This window comes from Harpia harpyja, chromosome 4 (genome assembly GCF_026419915.1).
Source record: "Harpia harpyja isolate bHarHar1 chromosome 4, bHarHar1 primary haplotype, whole genome shotgun sequence".
NCBI classification, from domain to species: domain Eukaryota; kingdom Metazoa; phylum Chordata; class Aves; order Accipitriformes; family Accipitridae; genus Harpia; species Harpia harpyja.
In genome coordinates, this window is record NC_068943.1 from 17049872 (window position 1) to 17073836 (window position 23965).

Sequence of the window (23965 nt, forward strand, 5' to 3'; positions counted from 1 at the left end):
TCTACGTAGGGAATAACTGTAAATAAAGCAACTCATTTTGTTATTGCAGTCATGAGGAGAGGGCAAACAGAAATTTATGAACATTTAAAAACAAATTACAGAATCTCTTTTTGGAATTTAAGTATGAGGTTTAGGGTTTTTTTCCCGGTTTTTGAATGGGGTTAAAGTGATAAAGATTTACGTGTTTGATATATAAATACATATATACTCCAGCACCACCACAATTTGACTCTATAAAACTTTTTGTAGGAGGCACAAACAGTGTTGAAGACAATGAAGGCTACAGTTATGAAATTAAAACAAACTCACTTTTGAATAAGTTTGTAATGCTTTGTCTCCAAGAGGTAGAACTGAGGTGTAGGAACCCAAAATTGCTTAATTAACACTTATGTCGTCATGAACCCAAATCAGCAAACTATTCTGAAATACCTTTGAGTAATATCACTCTTCACCTTTCTTGTCCTTATTCTGAAGGTTTTTGAATAGAGCAGGATAAAGTGCTTTCTCAAACCATATACAAAGGGACATACGTTTTGTTTGGCAGGGGTTGTTGCTGAAATGAAGTAGGATGCAGAAGAGCAATTAATCATTTTGTGTGCCCTAATGGGGGTCTTTTATGTAAACACACGGCCTTCATTTTTGGAGCAATGTTGTGAAGGATTCTTCAGTGAATCTGAACTTCACAGTATTCAATGAATCTTACTTCACAGTAGCCCAGTTGTTCATGTTTTCAACAGATTCATTCATGTCCTGTCATGTATGTTCAGTTTGTCAGGTATTTCCTTTCTGTTGCAATGACTAAGAAATCTCTTTTTTTAAGATGAAAGTTCAGATTCTGAAGTTGGCACTGCCTTGTGACTGGTAGTACTTAAATTTAGACCAGTGTTATGTATTACATTCCAAAACGGAGACTTCTTAAAGTTCATGTATTGCATTTATCTACTTTATTTATAAAGGACATCATCATCCAGAATTATTATATATAATTACAAGAACAAGAGGTGCTTCTTTTAAATATTAAAGCTGTTAATTTCCCATTTCTCAAATGTATGAAGTTTAAAAGCTGGTTCATTTATTTGTTGCAAATAACTGCTTTTTATACAGAATTCTTATGTTTTTAGGTGTGGAAGGAAGCTAGTGAAGTGACTGCTTATTTTTTAGTAAGATCTTGTGCCACTTCATTGTGGGGAAAGGGTCTGAGAGCGCTACACGGTTACCCCGTCTATATGCGCTGCATATACTCCAAATGTTGGTAAATATTTGCATGATTTGAGGAGACCATAGTTAATTTTTGCCCTTTTAATATCATATTTGATCTTGAGGCACAGTGGCAGCTAGAATTATGGGATAACTAATGACTGTCTTGCTAAAACAGCATAACAGATGAAGCAGAGGCTTCATTGGTTGAGATTAGACTTTGAATGAGTAGAACACAGTTGAAATGTCTGTCAAATGGACAGGACCTAAAATTCCAGTGTTGTTTGGGTATTTCATATTATGCATATATAATGCCCATATAGCCCGTATAGGTAAGATGAAAGGTTTTTAATTAGCAGCATCTGTTACTGATCTGGCATGAGTCCTTAGCATCTTTGTCTTACACTCAGGCTATGAGTGTAGTAGTATGGAACTAGACAATTCCTTTCTACTCTTGGTATGCTCAGGTAGAGCTCTAATATCTGTTTCTTTCTGAACTTCAATGTTGTCTGAGTATATGTGTATTTATTTGCACATGATATAAATATATAGACATAAAATATTTGCTTTAGTACAGTTAATGCACTAGCTTGTTGTTCCTAGCTGGTATCCCTTCTCTTTTAGTTCCTGTTTCAGAAGTTGTCTCATACTCTCTACTTTTCCAATTTTCTGAACTGTTACAATGTCACATCTCAACTTGCCTGGGGGCAAATATTGCCCCACTTAGTAATTCTGATATATTGCAGATATGCAAAATACTGTTTTTTCTCCTTAAAATGTAAAGAGTTTTTCAAGAAAACATTGAAGGCTTGAGAAATTAGATATGAAATGTTAACTCCTTAAGCTTTCATACATCCTGATGTGGACCAAACTTTGCGTGATATAACCAATTTCAACTGCAGTTCCACCAGCTGGTAAGGTTGAAGCATGTTATTTCAAGACAGCTTCTGTTAGATCCAGAGCAATTGGCACAGATTTCCTTTTCAAAAAATTCCAGTTAGTATATCACAAGGAAAATTAAAGGAGGGGGAAAAGAGTGTCATGATTCTCAGTGCCTCAGGGCAAGTACTCTGTTTTCAGAAGTCTAAAGTGACGTCTAAAGATTATATCTAAATATTATATGCAAAGTGGGTAACATGTCTGTAACGTGCAAGCAAAGCAGAGTTGTACAAACATCCGTATCACTGTTATCATAAGTCCAGTACCAAGCATATTTTTATTATTATATGAAGACTAAGTATTGTTTGAGTAAGATTGGTTCTGGACTCTTTGGCCTTGTCTCACTGGGCATATTAATAAACCCTTCAAAGAAAGATAGAAATTTTACAGAATTTCTTACAGGTGTGATTTAAGTACAGAAAGTAGGTTCAGTCCTTCTTACTGAAATAACTTGTGAAGAAGAAAGACTTTATTTGATTTTGCTTGAAAACTCCAACTGTCTTGGTAATAATTGTGGTGTTCTGATTTTTTTCTCCAGGTAACATCATTACTAAGACGTGTTTTGCCCGAGGTAACCCCTAGTCGCCTGGCTAGTATTATAGGAGTGAAGTCTCTTCCACCAGCAGATATAAGTGATATCATTCACTCAACAGAAAAAGGAGATTGGAATAAACTAGGTATCTTAGACATGTTTTTGGGATGCATTGCCAAAGCTCTCACTGTACAGCTAAAAGCCAAAGGAACTACTATAACAGGGACAGCTGGCACTACTGCAGGCAAAGGAGTTACTACAGTCACACTTCCAATGATCTTCAATTCCAGGTTTGTTTAAAAACTGTATACAATCTCAAGCTAAAGGCACAAAATAATTACATTCTTTGAAGTCAGTTATGTTGTCTTTTATACTCTTTGTTTTATAAACAGAAAATTGTATGACACTTTGACAGTATGAGTCATGTTATTAGTGAGATTGATTTAGAAAAAAAAAACCCAACAAAACAAAACACCACAACCTCCTATATGCTGAATATGTGTGCTATTCCTTTGTGGTGGATTTTGACAAATAGTGTCTAGTTACTTGGATTAATTTCATGTATTTCCATGTGTCCTTTGCAGCTACATTCGGCGAGGTGAAAGCCATTGGTGGATGAAGGGTTCGACACCTACACAGATTTCAGAGATCATTATTAAACTCATTAAAGACATGGCAGCAGTAAGTTTCTATCCTTAAAATGTGTGGAGGATATTAAAATATTTCTGATAATGAAGAGTACTTTTTTTTCATTACTTTCTATTACAGTTAGTGTTGGGTTGAGCTGTTAAATGTAAGTTGGTCTCGAGAAGAAAAAGGTATAGTCTTCTATCTAAACGATTCACTGTGCTTAGATTAAGGAGATCCCTTCCCAAAGTTGCTGAAGCTCGATGGGAATTCTCTGCAGTTGCTACTGTTGATTCTGACAACAAGATTTCGGAATGTCACAATGCATCTTTAGTTAAGAGTTACAATTAAAGTGTGTCTCATCCCTCAGTATTGCTGGTCCATGCATAAAACGATCACTCTAGTCTTTGCTTCAGTTGCTGCAGTGACTAGAGGGGAAAGGTCTGTCGTAGGTACCACTGTGATTCCACCTGATGGATTTTTGTTTCTGCTTACTTTATCAACATTTTAGGAAATTGCATATAAAAACTAGGACCAAAAAAATAGCAGTTGCAAAGACAAGTAGTTAGAAGATAGTAAAGCAAGGATTAACGTGGTGCCCCCTGTATGTATATGCCTATATAGTTTTCTCAGGCACCGTACTTTTTTCAGTATATGAGATGCAACATATTGGGAATGAATTGGGGAGGGGGAGTGGTAATTTGTTCAAGGTTTATTTTTTTTAAGGGTTATTGCCAGTATCATTTGTAGCCATTGTTGGTAAGTATGTTTTGGGTAAATGCGAAAACATCAGGGAAACAGTGAAGTCTCTTCTGCAGTATTTTTAAATAGTCCTGCTCAAGTCTTTTGAAGCAAACTCTGTGGTCCTTGTTCTATGGGATGCTGGCTCCCATGATGATGGGAGAGCCTGTCTCTTAATGAACAGCTGATTAAAACTAAGCTCAGCAGAGACCTTTTGCCAGGAATAAAAGAAAGATTAGTAGAAACAGAAAATGGCTGGCTGACTAGAATCAGATGCTTTTATTTTTGTCTAAGCAGCTCCTCTAGCTATTCAAGACCTTCACCCGTGAAACTGTTGCATTTGCTAATATTTGGTTCTCCAAAACCATTGCAGAAGTTTCTAGGAAAGTTCTTAAAGCTCTGGAGTCAGATATGGCAACTTGTATGCATATCCAAAGTGTGCTAGGCTCCATCTCCCACATACCTGATAGTTTTCCAATAGTGCTGGCTGTTGGGTATACGGGTGTGTGGGTCTTGAATTCTCTTGTTCAAGCCATTCTACTTGGAAGGAATATGTAACTATTTATTACAAAAAAGAAGGGGATCAAGTCAGTCAGATAAAATGTAGTCCTCTGAGACGTGGATATAAATCCCTCTTTCAGTAGATTCTGAATTGCTTACTTAAAAGTGTAGCATCTCCTTAAGGAATGATTGGGAGTGAGTTTAAAGTATTCAGTAGCTGAACAATAAGGACCCTCCTCTCCTCCTTTTTGAAGAAGAGATCTGAACTTTATTCCCTTTCATTCTAGGTGAGGGAGACCTGACTGAGGCCAGTCAATGGTGGGAGTAATAACATTTCTTTATTATGTTTTGTAAGGGTCCTCTGTGGCTTAGGCATGCTCAGAACTTGTTTGGGGAGTTGGCCCTGTTACCCAAAAGAGGGTGGAGGAATAGAGGGTGTTGTGGTTTAACCCCAGCCAGCAACTAAGCACCACGCAGCCGCTCACTCACTCCCCCCTCCACCCAGTGGGATGGGGGAGAAAATCGGGAAAAGAAGTAAAACTCGTGGGTTGAGATAAGAACGGTTTAATAGACCAGAAAAGAAGAAACTAATAATGATAACGATAACACTAATAAAATGACAACAGCAATAATGAAAGGATTGGAATGTACAAATGATGCGCAGTGCAATTGCTCACCACCTGCCGATCGACACCCAGTTAGTCCCTGAGCGGCGATTCCCCCCACTCCCCCCAGTTCCTATACTAGATGTGATGTCCCATGGTATGGAATACCCCGTTGGCCACTTTGGGTCAGCTGCCCTGACTCTGTCCAGTGACAACTTCTTGTGCCCCTCCAGCTTTCTCGCTGGCTGGGCTTGAGAAGCTGAAAAATCCTTGACTTTAGACTAAACACTACTTAACACACTGATGTTTTCAGTTGTTGCTATCAACATTCTTCTGGTACTGAACTCAAAACAGCACTGTACCAGCTACTAGGAAGACAATTAACTCTATCCCAGCTGAAACCAGGACAGAGTGGTCCTAGTTTAAAAACTTTTCTTTGAGGCTTTTTAGAGCTGCTAATTATCAGTAGGGTGACATCAGTCTTAGTAGCCAATTTGTAAGAGTTACAAATGTGATTCCTTTCACTTTTTCAACATTTGCAATGTGTAGGTACCTACACTTGAGTTAGTCACTGTAGCTTCCTTTTTAGAGTCCAGTGAGTCTCAATTACTTCTGTCACCTTTAGCATGAGGTTTAGAAATTTAGAGATTACATTAAGAATTTAAGGATTCAGCAATCTCTGAATTGGAAACTTCAGGGTGTGAGTCAGTGCCATAGGCTCAGAATCTTTAAGGTTGGTTTGGAAAGTATGCTATAGTTCTGATGTTTCCTGTGTACTCCTCTTTATTTCTTTCAAATATAGAAACAGTGGAGAGTATTCAGGAAAGCCGAGCTAGGCGAGTGAAGCTGATTTCTTTAGGAACCCACTGTAATCTGTGTGTTGTTCACAGTCACTTACTTGTGCTCCAGCTCTACATCTTTCTTTCTCCAGGCAGGGCTTTAAGAATATGCCCTTTCATTCTTCAAATCACATGCCCTCTACCTATTCTGAATTAGTTGTTCCAATAGTTGCTCAGAGACTACCTCAGTCACCTATTTGAGAGCTAATTTTTACCAGATCTGTCTGATTTGAAAACACCTGATTTGTCAGTCATCCCTGACTTCCTCTTTTTCTATTCTAACCTGAGATCCCAACCTGATGTTGCTTGTAGCACGTCTAATTACAGTTTTAGTTGTTCTTAATATTAATAAAAGCTGTAATAAATTGAGTTTCCTCTTTAACAGGGTCATCTGTCAGAAGCTTGGTCCCGTGTGACAAAGAATGCTATTGCTGAAACCATCATAGCTCTGACCAAAATGGAAGAAGAATACAGATCACCAGTGAGGTGCATTGCAACAACCAGAGTAAGAACTTTACTGAACTTAACATTAGTTCATTGTAAACGCACAGTAGAAGCCCATCCAAGAGCGTTCCTATATTTTAGAAAAAACTTCCTTATACAGGTTGTTTCAGGAAACAGTGCATACAGTATACAGTTCATATTCTCCAAATCTAGCTGTGTGCATAATGGACAGGTATCCTAACTAAGGCAATAACTGTTTGTCCTAATAAAAGTCTTGCTTTCTCTGTCACAGCAGACTGGGTTTTCTTCTTTGTGGCAGAAATACACCAGTAAAAAATGAATTTTAATTAAATATCTACCTTGGGTACCTCCCAAGTAATGAAGAATAAGTGTTATGCTTATACATTTGGGGTTTTATCCTTGAGGTAATTCTGCTTTAAGTTTGTGATAATTGCCTTTTACTAAATTTATGAGATCATCTGTGTGGAAAATTGCACAATATGTATCAGTGTCTTTTTCCAGCTCTCTGCACGATTATTTTAAGTGGTTTGACTCCTAGGTCATCAGCTGCCACATCTCAAGGCTATTATGAAAACACTCAGTAACAAACATTCTCTAGGACAATTAAGCTAAGCTTCACCTGTGTTTTAGTCTCAAAATGAAAAATCATTTGCTGAGCCCTTTATTATTTACCTGGAGTGGTTTTTTTTCTCTGTCTTTACTTCTTCCATGACTCTCTTATAGAAACTTGGACTAACTTAACCTTAATAGATTGCTTGAAATACCATGAAAAGCATACTTGTAAATTATGACATTCCTACCATCTTAAGGAGTACAGATTTTGGCTTCTCGAGCATAATAATTACATGTAAAAGAACAAGTTTGTAATGGTTACAAGCATTTGACACTCATGTTGTTTTCCATCTTAAAAGGCTGTGCCAGTCGTCCATTTCATCCCCTTACTCATATATTCTCTTGCTCTTTGGAAGACATGGTCTCAGAGTACCACCAGCTCCTGCTGTCACTGTGTTAGTTTAATCAGGTCTCAGAGGAGCCCTGAACGTAAGCCTAGCTTATCTCTTTAGGATTTCACTGTAGTCAGTGGAGAGGAAGAGAGAAAAGCTTCCTCTGAAGAATAGTTAGCTCAGAACGCTTTTCTAGGTAATCTCAAATGCCCCATGCAGCAAGGAGAGAACATAGGGAAACCAATCTCAATGACCTACAAGTTTTGTTGTTTGGGGGTTTTTTTAAGACTGTGTCCTTGAATTTCTTCTCCCCCAAAGCTTGTAGTGTTTGGGAGTGTCCTGGTTTCAGGGAGTGATATGCAAGTCTGTATTTGCCATTTTTTCTATAATATACTCTGGTTGATCTTTCTTCACTGTTTCTCTCTTGTGTGCTAACTGCTATATTTGTGACCATAAAGTGATACAACTGAAAGAAACAAGGTAGTTACCAAAAGTTCAATAAGTTTTATTGTGTGCTTGACTTCTTTTGGAAAAGAAAAAACTTGCTTTGTATGGGCAGTCTTCAGCTGATGATATAGTTAGCAGGTAACAGTGACATTCCTGTCTGCCAAAGTTTATATTTTTAGTATTTGGAATTTTTTTCCTCTTTTCTTTTTTTTTTTTTTTTTAATTTCTAAAACACTTAATTCTACCTTGCCTTTCAATAGCTATGGCTGGCCTTAGCATCCCTCTGTGTACTTGATCAGGATCATGTTGATAGACTATCCTCAGGAAGATGGATGGGAAAGGATGGACAACAGAAACAGATGGTGAGACTGAAAATCATATCTTTTTGTGTCTTATTTTGATTTATTCAGTAGTCAAAGAATTTAAAATAATAAGGAAAGGTAGACTTGGCCTAACCTTTTTCCTCCCTATTGTCCCTAGTGGAGACTGTACATGTTTGAAGTATTTGTGTTCTAGAAAAGCACTACTCAGAAAACAAAAATTCCAATTTAAAACAATAAGGTAGCAAGTCTACTGGTATTCAGGATGGAGCAAGGCCTTCCTAACACCTGTAGGATGGATTTTTGAGAGTAGATTGACTCAGTTACACAACACCCTCTATCAGAGCTTTTTTCTTTCTATCTGGATCTCTGTCACATAATAAAGTAAATTATTTTGTGTTCCTCAATAACTTCTTCTCTATAATTTAGCTGCTTCTTCCCCATCTTAGTAGAGAGCGATTGCCCCAAAGAGAAAGAAACTCTTTCTAACTGAATTTAGTAAAGCTACCATTTACCCAGAGGATTTACAAATTTAATATGGAATATGATGGATTAATCCAAGTTTCCATCTATATTTTCAGTATCACAAAAAGCTTATGATTTTTTAATACGAACCTGGAAAGAGCAAAATAACGAAGCTGGTCTCTTTATAACTTGGTTAGGTGGGTCCCTGTGGGAGGCAAGGGAATATTGTGCCTTCCTGCTAGCAACCGAGGATGCTTAGCACAAAGAAGCCCCCAAGGCAGTTTAGTGTAGGCAGGAAGAGAATACAGGAGAGAGTGCTGCAGCAGCAGCAAGGACTAAAACTCTGCTGAGAGAAGGAAGAAGACACAAAAGTTTCGGAGGTGATGAAAAAAGTCAGGGGACTTCTGTAGAGCTTTGGAAATGTCAGAAGAGTAGCCAAGACATCATCAAGCAGGGATACAAGCTGCTGAACCCAGCCTGAAATTCCCCAATCCTATTTTATACCAGGATATTCAGATGTTGAGGTGAACTGTGTCCCCCCCACCAGGACTGCTGTTGAAAGGATTCTGTTCTAAGTTGCATGAGTAATATCATGGAAACCATATGTTCTGGGAGCACGATGGAAACTTGTTCTCAGACATATGCATAATCAAAGTCAGTCATTGAACTCTATTTGTACAGGTATTTTGAACTGCAAAACAGAACCGTGTTGAATTTTTAAAAAATTATATCAGTAGAGCAACTTAATTTTATGGTGGATTTTGAAGTTTGTTACTTCGACTGTATTCTCTCTGAGTTATATATGACCTACAGCTTCAATTAGATATTTGAGTAAACGTATCAAAGTAATTAAGGGTTAATATCGTGCATGTTGACTGACCTGAGTACTGATATCTCTGAACTTTTCTGTTAACATTCCCATAACCCGTTGTTACCACATAAATCTTTTCTCAGACTAGTTGAAAAAGATGTCTCAACTATATTGTTGAAAAACGCATTTTTGCTACATCACGCAAAATATAACATGAAGAATATCAGAAGAACTGATATAGTAAATTGGGGCTTTTTGTGTCCAGGAGTGATTGTTTAGGTACTGATTATTCTAAAGATACAATTAATAGTCCGAACAAGCTCTTTATCCCTCTGTATTGATCGGGGGGGGGGGATGAGTGGTGGAGAATAAAAACAGATGCTGGAAGGAAATGAGGGATTTAATAGAGAGAATTATTTCTTTTTTTTTTCTTAATTTTTTTCAGCCAATGTGTGATAACCATGATGATGGTGAAACTGCCGCAATCATTTTATGTAATGTCTGTGGGAATTTGTGTACAGATTGTGACCGATTCCTTCATCTCCATCGGCGAACAAAAACTCATCAGAGACAGGTAGAGTATACATGACATCACTTTGTATGCAGTGCATACATTGTATGCGTTTCCCCAATTAATGTACAAGCAAAAGGCAGTAGCAAAAACCAAATCTGAAAAGGTATTTTCTTTTATGTTTGAGATGGGATAGATAAGTTTCCATTTAATTCTTTTTCGTTGTTTCTAGTTAAATTCTCTTGTCCTTTATCTTTTGAAGAAGACTGGGAAATCATGTAGCTGTCCCTACTTCAAACTTTTAGGCTACATCAGCTTTCTTCTCTCTTGTTCGAACATTTTTTTAGGGAAATCCAGGAACTGTATAGACTTAAGTATACATTGGTTCTTTATTCCTGTTAAATTATATCTCCCTTATTACCTCTATCATATAAGTCAGTGCTTGTCAACCCCTTCATTTTTAATGTATATACATTTTTAATATTCAGGAAGACCAGTTGACAGCAAATATTCCTACTGGTTCCTTTATGTCAGTCTACCCTTACTTTTCAGTATTCCTCCAGCTCTCACTGTCTCTTCACAGAGAAATATGTTGTCATATCCATAAGCTTGAAAATTTCCTGACTTCTTTTGGTTTTGTTTTTAGGATTGAAGCATCTTTTGTCTTTGACTTACCTAGATGAGTTTTTACAAATTGCTTCTTACTCTGCTAATTAATGTTCTTTTGGGTTATTCTCTTATCCTCTTCACCTCTAAACCTGAAACTACATTCTCCTTGGAATATTTCTTTTTCTCATTGAAATTAGTGTTGAAGATGGCTTTACTTCTGAAACTACTGAACATTTCCTCTTTCTTGACACTATTTTTCTTTGTGGGTTTTGTGGTCTTTTATTTTCCCCTTTTCTTCTGACTACTTATGTTTGTACAGAGGCTAAAATAATGAACCTCATTAACAAAGTTAATTCAATGGAAATCATTCTCTTTCTCCTAGAGTGCATCTACATTCTCTTTTTAGTTAGGATCAGGAATGGGCTTTTGAAGCAGGTCTCCTTATCTCCTTACTATGCTTTGATTTGTGTTATAGAGCAGCCTTGGATTGCATAAACTGGATTCCTTTCAAGTGAAACTAAAAACAACAAAAAAAGATAGATGCAGGGACACACTGCTAATGGTCATTCAGTGCAAGGGATCAGCTAGTCTAGAGCACGCATCAGGTAAACTTCAGATCACTGGCACCGAGTTTCACTCTACGGGTCTTCTCGGTGCCTCAGCATTTGCAGCATAGACTCAGCCTGGAAGTTCCACGTGGATCTGTTATCTTCTATTTCTTAGCCAGAATCTTTGCAATCCCCTTTCAAATTTTCCTGTTTTGTCATCCTAAGATGATGATTTTACGTGTCTACTCTTCTGTCATGGCACAGCACAGTCTAGTCTCATTTATTTTTCTGATTTCTCCTATATAGCCTGTTCAGATTACAGTTGATAAAAAGTAAGTTCTTGTCTCGAAGAAGTCCTCGCATCTCTCCTTTAATCTGTCCAAAATAGCTACTTCTCAGATTTTCCTATTTCCTTCTGAAAGCATGTTTAAACTTATACTCTTTATTTACCACCTTAACCTTTACATCTCTCATGTTAATTCCCTCAAATTTTAAATTCTGTCACATTCCCTGTCTCCAGTTTTTTGTTAGCTTCCTGGTTTTTGTCCAACTTCTGTCATACATACCTCTTTAATGTATTTTCTCTCCCTCCAAGAAAGGACAGCATGTAAGTTACTACAACCTGCTTATGCAAATCCTTTGTGAAGCAATTGGGGTTTTTTTTCCTGATTCTAATAGGAATTAAAACAAAGTTTAAATGGAGTCTATACATCCATACCCAGGAAAATTCTAACTTTTATTGCATTGCAGGTGAAATGAATGAAAACAGAACTGCCTTCAAAACTTAGGAAAGGAGAAAAAGAAGAGACTGTATGAAGTCCATTAAGGATCTCATGCAGTTTTTTGAATTTTGCAAAATTTTATATTTTTCTTATTGTAGCCAAAAGTATTCACTCTATGTAAAAGTAAAAAATATTAGTATTAAACACTTATATATAATTGTTATTATATAGTACATATTATTAAGACCATAATTATCAATGTTGCTTTGATAAACTACTAGCATGATTATGTGAAGATATTTCTAATGTTATCTTGTGCTTTTAATATACTGTGGTCTACTGGATGAGTTGAATAGTAGTTATGAAGTCCAAGCCCCATATTTTTTAAATTAGAAGAAAAGTTGTGCAGCTCTCTTCTTAGCCTTGCTACACTACTGTTTCCCAGACATGTTAGCTCAAGTGTTCTTTATTTATATTTACTTTTAAAAGCACCAAGCCTTTACCTATCCATTCTGCAATATGTACAAATTATGGAATGCATAATAAACCAAATAGCTTGCAGTAGACAAACTCTGCAGAATCTATAAAACATCTGATTAACACCCAGAGAGATGGTGACAAAAATAACATAGAGATCCTATTTATATTATCTGTTTGGTTAACCTGACAGGTATTCAAAGAAGAAGAAGAAGCTATCAAAGTTGATCTCCATGAGGGTTGTGGTAGGACCAAACTTTTCTGGCTGATGGCATTAGCAGATTCTAAAACTATGAAGGCTATGGTGGAGTTTAGAGAACAGACAGGTAAAACATAACTGATATTACTTGCTCTTTATCCTGATTATTTTTACCTTTTACATGAGCATTTGTCCAAAAAAAAAAAAAAAAAACAGTTGAGGTTTTCACCTGCTTTAGGGCAATGCTTTTAACTGTTTGTTAATAAAAATAAAATAGTTCAACTGTGTAAGAACTGCTGTCTTTCTGGTTGTTTTCTGTGATTGTTGTTAGAATATTAGTCCCTTATGTTTTGTTACAACAATTTTTGGTTTTGTTTACTTTTGTGGACTTAGGTAAACCAACCACGAGCAGTTCTGAAGCATGTCGTTTCTGTGGATGTAGGAGTGGAACAGAATTATCAGCAGTGGGAAGCGTTTGTTCTGATACAGATTGCCAGGTGTGTATTAACAAATATCAGTGATCATGAATTACATGAATAGAAGGGACTGCAGTATCAAATTGATTCCTTATTTTGAGTAATCCTTGTTCATGCCTGTGATCCATTTTGAATCAGACCTCTCATATGAAAAGGTTTGAATATTGACTACTACATTGTAATTCAAATACTTCTGAGTTTGTAAATGTTTAGTTTAACTACAGGCTACAAACACCAATAGTCAACCAAAATACTGGGTAGTTTCATTATTCAAAAGTATCTCGAGTTTTCACAATACTGTTCCAAGTAAAAAGTCAATATACACTATCAACATAAAGTCTAGTGTACTGGAAGGCTTGATAAAAGTAGTGTGCGTAACAGCCTGCTTATTATGTGAGCACAGACCATTTAAGACTTGGCCAGGTTTGTCAGCTGTTTCCATGTGTCCTAAGTGGTTTTTTGCCCTATAGTACAGGTACAATTGGCAGAGGGCCAAATCCTAACCAGTTTCTTATCCCACCCTGCTTATTTCTGTTTGTGTGACAAATTTGTCTTCTTTTTTTCTCTCTCAGCCTATTGAATATATTGTATTATTGTTATATTGATTCAGTTCAATTTGTTGTTAGCTTCTGGGCAACTTTTATAAGTTTTCTACTTACTAGGGATAGGAATTAGAGGTGGTTAAAATATCATCTCCATATAAAAGTGCTTTATGCTGGTTAATGATCAGCTCATAATGTGTTCTTAAGAGTGGGTTACTTCATACCTTTCCTGAAGGACCTAAATCTGCAGATATCTTAAAGACTGTAATACAGGGCAAGCAATATTTATGCATGAGGCAGTTAATATACAAAAAACACATGGAGGATTAAAGAATATTTCACTATATTAAAATTAAAAGTTAAAATTTAAAAATTATGGCTTCATTATACCATTGCTATTCAGGAGTAACAAAAGTAAACAAAGGTATTAGTTCTACTTCAAGTACACAAAATGTGCAGTTTTTCCCAAGTACATGCTGTAGCAGCAGACAACATGAATCATGATTCTTTCGTCTTAGTTTATTGCACAAACCAGCAATCCTTCAAAAAGCAACACTATATCAAACTGTTCAGTGGAGGGGAAAAGAAGATTAATTATTTACTTTTAATAGGAGTATGCTAAAATTGCCTGCAGCAAGACACACCCCTGTGGTCATCCATGTGGAGGCGTTAAGAACGAAGAGCACTGTTTGCCATGCTTGCATGGCTGTGATAAGAATGCTACAACTCTTAAACAAGATGCTGATGACATGTGCATGATCTGCTTTACTGAAGCACTTTCAGCAGCACCGGCTATCCAGGTTTATCCTTTTTTTTTCCCCCTCCTTTTTAAGAGATTAGTGTTATGGTTGTAATGTTAAGTGTGGAAGAAGTTAAAATACAAAATCCTTCAAATTATACTTTTAAAAATTTCAAAACAGACATCGTAACAATATGTAAGGTACTTTAAAAGTTTTCTTTTTGTCTGGCATTACTGCCATTTCAAGAAAGCAGATTGTATCATTTTAGTTTGCTGTGTCTACTTTATTAAAATATATGATATTTTATAAAATAATGAGAAAAACAACAAAGGTAATTAATGGATATACTTTGTATATATTTCATATATCCACTGGTGGTTTTGGGGTGGAAAGGTTATGATTTTAATGACCATTTTATATTCTTTGTTAAGAAGAAAATAGGGGTCTTCTAGGATTTTAAATAAAATAATCTTGGAATTTATATATGTTGCCACTTAAAAGCAAATAACTACTTCTAGTATAGTGGTTAATGTAACTTCAGTGTTCACTTACATGTGTTCTTTTCTAAAGCTGGACTGCAGCCACGTTTTCCATTTGCAATGCTGTCAACGAGTACTAGAAAACAGATGGCTTGGGCCAAGGATAACTTTCGGGTTTATGTCCTGTCCTATTTGCAAGGTAAATGAGCTATGTGTTTACTACCTAGGTCAAAAAAGTTACCTAATACTGTCTTTGGTTTCTGGTTTGTTTTTTTTTTTAATAATATATTGCTTGTTACAATATAAATTAGTTATACATCGCTTGTTTCCTTAATTTCTCATGTCACTGAAGAAAGGGTATCATGAATGCATCTTTTTACCTTCCCCTACTGGTCCCTGAAGTAAAGGTCCTCTTAAAAAGAAAGCATAATGCAGACATTATCTTAATGCTGTTTTATTCTTGGCACAATCAGATTGTAAATTCCTGTCGTGGTTTAACCCCAGCCAGCAACTAAACACCACGCAGCCGCTCACTCACTCCCCCCCACCCAGTGGGATGGGGGAGAAAATCGGGAAAAGAAGCAAAACCCGTGGGTTGAGATAAGAACGGTTTAATAGAACAGAAAAGAAGAAACTAATAATGATAATGATAACACTAATAAAATGACAACAGTAATAATGAAAGGATTGGAATGTACAAGTGATGCGCAGTGCAATTGCTCACCACCTGCTGACCGACACCCAGCCAGTCCCCCCGAGCGGCGATATCCCTGCCCCCACTTCCCCGTTCCTATACTGGATGGGACGTCACATGGTATGGAATACCCCGTTGGCCAGTTTGGGTCAGGTGCCCTGGCTGTGTCCTGTGCCAACTTCTTGTGCCCCTCCAGCTTTCTTGCTGGCTGGGCATGAGAAGCTGAAAAATCCTTGACTTTAGTCTAAACACTACTGAGCAACAACTGAAGACATCAGTGTTATCAACATTCTTCGCATACTGAACTCAAAACATAGCACTGTACCAGCTACTAGGAAGACAGTTAACTCTATCCCAGCTGAAACCAGGACAATTCCCAATATTTGGGGACGGTGAGGAGAGGAAGAAGTAATCTTAATGCACATTGTCTGAAGCAGGAAACTTGGCTTCTCTATTTTACTAACCTCTTTTAAAGCTGCTTTGTTTCTCAGTATGAGGACAGAGCTGAAGAATCTATGTACTTAGTTCAGCTTAAATTACTAAAAATTCCTCTTGTACTCTACAAAATCATAATTGCTGTAAGCAAAAGCATATGACAGCTGCTGGGAAGGAGAGCGCCTTAACACCCTAGGAATATGAAACTGTGAATGGTCAGCCATTCTGCATGCTGACTTTCTTCCTTCATGCTGTATTTTGGTAGTTTATGGCAATAGCTTGTGGTCATTAAATGATAAAGAGCTGGCATAGAGGACTGTCAGTCATTATTCTTAATTGCTGAGCAATAAGTCAAAAAAGACCAAAATTAGAGAAAACATACGATCAGAATATTCCTGTGCTGTGGTGAATATTTCATGTACCCTTTACCATCCCTCTGTGGTTGTTACAGTCTGTTGTAAGGGCTGATGATTTCATATAACAAAAGGCCATATAAGAAGCATTCCTGGTTACTATTTTTGTGGCATACAAAGTATATACTATATAAGCCATTTTTTTAAATGTCCATTGCCTGAGCTCTTAGGTTTTTATGACATCCGTTACACTATATTGTTTGACCATAATACAAATCCTTACAGCTGTTGTAATAAAGATGCAAGATATTTTAATAATTTTTTTTAATTTCAGAACAAAATCAATCATACAGTATTAAAGGATTTGCTTGATCCAATCAAAGAACTCTATGAAGATGTAAGGAGAAAAGCACTAATGAGACTGGAGTATGAAGGGTTGCACAAGAGTGAGGCCATCACAACACCGGGTGTTAGATTTTATAATGACCCAGCTGGCTATGCTATGAACAGATATGCTTATTATGTTTGCTACAAATGCAAAAAGGTATGATGATTAGTACTTTCTCAAATTAAACTTATGTTATAGTTTCAAAAGTAACTTCTTAAAGAATGCAACATATATTTAATATATTGTATGTGGAGTAGGAAAGCAGGAAAAGAAATTGCTGTTAAATCATAATTTAAAAAAAAAAAGTGTTGAGCAAATTAGATGTCCATAGTGTCTTATCTTGTAAAGCTCAAAAGTATATACAGAGCAGTTCAGAAACCAAAAGCATGTTGAGGTGATAGCCCTCTTAGAAGAACGTGCAGATGATACTGTGTTAGAACACCACCCATCCCTTCATCCCACTTCCAACTCATACTTTACGTTAACTTTAAAACAGTATAAACATAGGTTTCGTTCTAATTCTTTGATATGGAGAGTTCCTTACTAAGATTCCACCTAAACATCACTTTTACACAAGTGGGAGTTCATTGCAACTGCAGTAACCTGACTTTGGGGCAGAAGTGTTAGAACGAAAAAGGAGTAGAAAGAGGAAATGGCCTGATAGTCTCTGGGTCACATTCGTGCAGTTTTCTTCAGGTAGAGAATATGAAATTTATCCAGAAAACAAAAATCGTATACAAACAGCCCCTGGTTTCCCCACCAGCGGAGAAGAGACAAACAGTCTTTATCTGTGGTTAGAGAAATTTTGGATAATCACTGAACCCCCTCCCATTGCTGCTTTCATCTGAAGCTGATTTTATTGCCTATCTTGATCACACCTTTTTCCTTTTTCCCTTAGGAATGAATGGAATAAGGCAATTTCTTGATAAAATTTTCAAGGGAAACCCCAATAATTTTTTTGTTAAATGGAAGTGCACAATTTGGAAATAAGAGGACAAAGGATTAACTTTGATATGCTAGAGAAGAGCAGTAATGAATCCCTCTAGCTCATAAGTACACAGTTACTCAGTTCACTTGTGTTCCTGCCTCCCACATTTAATCAATTTTCACTCCTCATCCTTCAGCAACTTGCCTACTGCCTTCTTTAATTCCCTTAACAAAAATAATTTCTTTTTTCATCTTACTTTCTCCAGTTTTTATTCCTGTCCCTGTTTTTATTACACTTTCTTTCCAGTATTTAATACTCAGTATTTCAGTGTTTTTCTTACTGCCTTTTTTTTCCTTCCCTTGTATCTTGTTATTCCCTTTCATACTGTGTCCATATGTCTGAACAGCAACATTCAACTATCTAATTTCTAACTTCTTTCCTTCCTCCAGCACCTGTTCACCCCAAACTACTACCTAATTCCCTGACATACATTGCATAGGACTCTCCCTTTTCTTTTTAGTCTGCAGATTTTGGGGGAAGGTGGGCTTCTCGAATTTTTCCTTCCTCATAGTTGCCTTGAGACCACCTTCCCTATCCTTTTACAATCACTGCAAAAAGGTGAGAATTGCTGAAAGCAAGAATTTTGTGCATTGTCTTATTAGTTAATATGGTAACAAAGGAAGCAAGGAAGTTACTCGTTGCCTCATCTTGCTACTCCATGTGAAAACACTTTAGTATATGAGGAAATTCATCAGAGCTGGCAGTCTTACTTGGTGCTTTTTTTGTGCCCAGTATATCCTGGTAGAATAAGATGAGAAAGTAAAATGAATTTGTAGAAAATACCAAAATCCCTAATTATAAGGAATCCCACATGAGCATAAAAACTGATACTCCTTTCGGCTAGTAAAAAGCCCTCCTGGTAGAAAGTTTCTCTGCTGCCTTCAGCCTCAGTCCTGTCTTTCCTACATACAGTTCATAGAGCATCCAAATACTGTTTCAAAAGCTTTACAGTCACTTGCATAGACCAGAGTACGTTGCACAATTTTTAGTCTTGTTTATCCTGAGATCAAGAGACATTGTCTTAGTGCCTCAAAAACATGTAACCAGAGTCAGAGTCGAGAGTTACCAGAATAGTGGAGACTACAGTAATGACCCTTATTCACCATTTTCCCCTTACAAATTGAATTTGTTAAAATAATAGTTGTCTCTGGTTTAATGGCCAATCACTCCTATATGAAATTTAGGCATATTTTGGTGGTGAAGCTCGTTGTGATGCTGAAGCTGGACAAGGAGATGACTATGATCCAAGAGAGCTTATTTGTGGTGCATGCTCTGATGTTTCAAGGGCTCAGGTAAGTAAAGAACTTATATTCATGTTTTTATTTCATTCTGAAGCTCAGAGTACCCGAGCTGTACACAGTCATTTGTAATTATATGTATTGTATAATATTAATAGATACTACAGAATGTAGAAATGTGGTGTTCAGATTGTTACAGCATTGCTACTTCATTTATCGGTGTTTGTTTTCTTTTGTTTAGATGTGTCCCAAACACGGTACGGATTTCTTAGAATACAAATGCCGCTACTGCTGTTCAGTTGCTGTTTTCTTCTGTTTTGGGACAACGCATTTTTGCAATGCTTGCCATGATGATTTCCAAAGAATGACAAGCATCCCTAAAGAAGAACTCCCACACTGTCCTGCAGGTAGCATTTTTATAAAGCAAATTTACCACACTGAATTCTGAGATTAGTAATCCGTTCTAATTGATATTCTTATCTTTTCTTGCTGATGATTTTTAGAAAAACCACAGGGTCAGTCATACAAGTTTTAAATTCAGTATCTTGAATAATATTAGAATGGGTTTGTTCAATGCAAGCTTTTGATTTTTTGCTTTTCTGGCAATAATACAGGCAATGTCATCACACCGGTCCTTTAAACATTAGATACTTTGATACAGAAAGGCATTTCAGTTTACCTACACCAAATCAGACTCCAGATGTGTAATGATGTGTTACAATTATATTGAAAAAATTAACACACTACTATTAAATGATATATCTGTACTTGGGCACCTGTCGTGCAAACTGTTGCCAGTGCCTTAGTTTCTAACTTCATGTGCCATTGTCACGTTATTTATCTTGCTGTTGAAAAAAAGTGAGATCTTTTTAAGATACTTACATGAAAAAAGTAAAAAGAAATAAAGATTCCTGATATAACCTTAGAATTTTTTTTTTACTGCAGAGTGTACATCTTGATCATATTTATCGATTTTGCTTTTAGATTGTGCTAATTTCTTCCACAGTATTAATGAGATTAAACTTATTTTGTGATTTTCCCTGTAAGTTTTTTGCCTTTTTTTACTTTGAATTTGGTGTATTTTAAATTACACAGCAGTTTGATATTTTTTTTTTTCCCCTTCAAATACCAGTTCAACATTTGACATAACTGTTTTAAGGAGCTAACAGTTCTTGATCATTTTTTGTCAGATCTAATTGAATGGCATTTTTTCTCTTGGCCTATTAAGCCTCTAGACTTCTTGCTTGAATTTGACTGTGCGAAAGCACCTTTCTATCTGCTGTTTCTTACGTCTTCATTTTTGATGCCTTCTAAGTTCATATTATAGACATATTACCTTCACTTAGCATGTGTTTTGAAGAAGTGTAATGTATGTTTATTTACATCAAGTCTGCAAGCATTAATCTTTTCTTTTCTTTTCCCCTCACCCTTGAATTCACTGTAGGTCCCAAAGGTAAACAACTTGAAGGAACAGAATGTCCACTTCATGTTGTCCATCCACCCACTGGTGAAGAATTTGCTCTGGGTTGTGGGGTTTGCAGAAATGCTCACACTTTTTAGACTAGCGTTTGTTTTTTTTTACCAGAGCAAAACAGGTGCCCTCATCCCTCAAGTGTCCTGAAAATAAAAGTCCAGCTGGGATGAGGATGGGACCATTTCATAACCCGGGTAAAAGGAACAATTTACAGTGCAAGAAGGATGCCAAATACCCTGTACATAATTCTTGCTGTGAGATATTGACATTTTTTGAACCGAGACATCAAAACTTGTGAGGTGTTTGCATGTGGCCATTACAGTCATCGGCTAGGAAACATTGGACGTTTACAAATAAATAATTGCTATTAAAGGATCTGTGTGTCTGTGGACTATGAATGATGCTGGCTTTCAGGAGAAAGAAAAAAAAAATATTGATTATTGTATACTGACTTTTTGTAATCTTGTACAATTGTAACGCATCACAAGTGGGGATGGGAAAGAGGAATATTCTGGTTTATTTCCTAGACTGTTATAAAAAAAAAATTGTGTTAGGAAGGTATAAATGTAACAAGTATCACGCTGTATATAAAGGTATCAATGTTTGTCCTGTATAAGAATTATTAAATTACAACAGCAGTTTCATTTAAACTTCTGGGTTATGTTTGAGCCTGAAATTTTAATGAAGTGCAATACTGAGTGTGCCTCATATCTTGCAGCTGTAAACATAATGGAATGTACATGTCAATAAAGCCACTGTACATTTTTATACAGTGAAAGTCTAATGAATGTGTAAGCCTCTATTTTCAGAAATGTTTTTTAAAATGGGGTGGGGGTAGGAGGGGGTTGGTTCTTATAATTACTTCAGCAGGTTGTTTTAAAAGAAGTGGGAAAGTTTATTGGGTAAAATGGTGGTTATGGAAGTACCTAAGACATAAAGAGCGCTGCTCAATTCTTTAAAAGAAAAGCTGGATAAATGTATGTATGGATTCATGTGAAGTATTGTACTTCCATTTCAATTTCCAACAATGTTTTAAAACACAAAAGAAGACTCTATTTTACATTATTTTTATCAGTTATTAAGACTTCAGTAAAATATCACCCCCACTTTTGCCATGAATCCCGAAATGTTCATTTCATTTCATCAGAGTCCCAAGTCCTCTGCTCCTCTATAGTGAAAAGCAAACTATAACTTCAAGTAAAGACATGAACAACTGCTCTCACAGTTAAGATATTGGTAGATGGCATCAAGATAGGTCACAGCACCTTGATCGGACTGGAACCATGGGAACCATCTCACCTAACTTCAGCCATCTGTAATGTATATGTCTGTCTGCGCTTTAGAGTAGCTGGGGAAAAACACACACCTCAAGTACAATTCATCTTATTCACAGTAGCAATGGGGGGGGGTGGGAGAGGGTTGCAGGCATAGAGACGAAGGTTGTCAAACATAGGCCTTGCGCTAGACTTGCAAAGAAATATGCCACATCATATTTTTGAACAGCTCACAGTCATCCAACCAACTGAACCTGTGACTGAGGAATTTTAACTAGTTGGGTATATCTCTATTTGGAAGGATATATGCCAGAAGATAGGCTGCTTGGTAAATTCTTGGAATATATTTGAAATAAATGCTATATGAGGTAGAGAAAGTAACTAAAAGGTGGCTTTACTAGATTTGATTATGACTGAAAGGCAGTTTAGATGAAAACAACAACACAGTGACAACATTCATGATTCTGAAAGGAAAGAAGAGAGAAGACAAGATAAATTATATTCAGTAAATTGACAGAAGTCTCAAGTAAGATCCTGTAGAAATCAAGTGTAAAGAAATAAGTTATTTAGGGGAGTTGACATTTTCTTTAGAACAACCAGCTATACTAAGATCACAGCCAGCAGCTATCCTAGTGCAAACAAAGGATATAACTTGTACTAAGCAGTCAGTGTAGCCAAGTCAGGAATTATATATTTAAAAAAAGAAAGGAAACAAAATCAAATTACTACAGATGAGTAGCAGGCGGGGAAAGGTGCAAGATAAAACTTAATTTGCAATGGACATAAAGAATAATGAGCAAGAGAAAGATTGGTCCTATACCTGCAATGATGAAGCTCTTCATTCCACAAAAAAATCACCCACAATTTCAAATCACGTTAAACCCTCTATTTGAATAGTAGGAGGAAGCCAGTGTGGTGTTCTTACTCAGCATCTTGAAGAGTAAAGATTCTTCCTATGTTGTATTTCAGTTACAGAAACAGAGAGTATGACTCACCTGTCCAAATTATGTCCATACTGTAGATGTTTACCTCAGACATAGTCATCTTCAGTGGGGAGGGGCAGGCACTTCTGGGATATGGTTCATTTCATCTCAATATAAAACACAAGGCACCTGAATAGCTCAGATGTAGATGACTACAATGTGCATTTTTAAAGTTAAGTCACCACAACCTACTCTACAGTCTGAAGCAGAAGCAATGTTTTGGACTCCTGACACCACAACCTTCAGAACCAAGGCAGGGAGGTTTTTTTGAGAGGATGTCGAGATAGGTCAAAGTTTGAAGTGTTCTTGCATGTTTGTGGCTCCATGTTCCCTGGTTAATGGTTTTTTTTCATGAACAGATCATCAGCCTTTCCTCTGGCATAGCACTCTGGGCATCCTGGCAGGTGGAGGGTAGACATTGTGGTCTGAGGTTTGGAAGTTCGTGTTTTAATGTTGCCAGATACTTCCTGGAGACCTACTATGGACCTTAAAAAGACTAAGTGTCTTTATTTGAAAATGTAAGTTCCTTACTCAATACTTGTCAATCCTGTATCTACAACCTGTGAACTCCAATTGGGTACATCCTGAGTCACTTCAGAATGGCAGGTGTAGAGTAAAAGATGCAGAATGATGTTCTAAGGGCTCTTCTATTCATCATACACTATTGATCATACAAGAAATGTGCTGTAGGGTTATCAGAACTAATATACCTATTAGTTGGGAGGTACTGCAGTAAATTTGGATTATACCAGTGGTATTAAACCAGTGGTTAGAGTACAACAGGGTGTACATAGGACAGAAGGTGGAAGAAAGCAGAGCCCAGTGTATTTATTAAGGATCCCCTATCATACTGTTCAGATATGTCTCTCCTTCACAACCCAGCCCCCTCCTCACTCCCTTCTCACCTACACTCAAAGCCTCATGTCGCTGCTCCCCTGCTCTTCACCAGGGCTCTCAGGTGCTGTTTTCTGTCCTAATCTACCACAGTCAAGCCCTTTTTCTCCTTTCATTGTTTTCTGCCTGCTGCTTCTCCATTTTAGGAGCCTTTTCCTCCACCCCAGTGTGCAGGAGCAGAGCTGCCATGTCAGACTGGGCACTGCTGCTCTTCCCAGCTGACCGCGCACAGCCAAGGAGACACACAGCAGAACCTGGAGCTGGCAAATCCGGTGTACAGCATATGCTGTACCATTTTAAAGCCAATATAAGACGTTAGAAAAAGTGAGAATTTTTTTTTCCTGTGTGAGTACACAAAGAGAAAGCTTATTTTAAGTGTTCAGAATGCAGCTGTCAACCAGTACATAAAAGGTATGGCTGCATTTACACCAGGGATTTCAGCACTTCCATGTTCCCAGGTCATGGATTAGATGTCTGTAATAGAAACTTAATTCAGAGGGCATTTGGT

At 36.9% G+C, this 23965-nt stretch overlaps 1 protein-coding gene across 11 annotated transcripts in view; it reads left to right on the forward strand.

Moving 5' to 3' along the window:
- The window catches only part of MYCBP2 (MYC binding protein 2), a 205561-nt gene extending 184471 nt beyond the window's left edge, over positions 1–21090 (forward strand). For all 11 annotated transcript variants that reach the window (XM_052785932.1, XM_052785933.1, XM_052785936.1 and 8 more), the window contains 13 exons: positions 2675–2958; positions 3253–3349; positions 6367–6486; positions 8098–8199; positions 9879–10007; positions 12494–12626; positions 12893–12996; positions 14129–14317; positions 14828–14935; positions 16553–16762; positions 18779–18886; positions 19074–19239; positions 20277–21090. In XM_052785932.1, the coding sequence (XP_052641892.1) occupies positions 2675–2958; positions 3253–3349; positions 6367–6486; positions 8098–8199; positions 9879–10007; positions 12494–12626; positions 12893–12996; positions 14129–14317; positions 14828–14935; positions 16553–16762; positions 18779–18886; positions 19074–19239; positions 20277–20392 (1866 nt within the window). In that variant the 3' untranslated portion in view covers positions 20393–21090. The remainder of the gene's footprint in view (positions 1–2674; positions 2959–3252; positions 3350–6366; positions 6487–8097; positions 8200–9878; positions 10008–12493; positions 12627–12892; positions 12997–14128; positions 14318–14827; positions 14936–16552; positions 16763–18778; positions 18887–19073; positions 19240–20276) is intronic.
- Positions 21091–23965: the final 2875 nt, after the last annotated feature.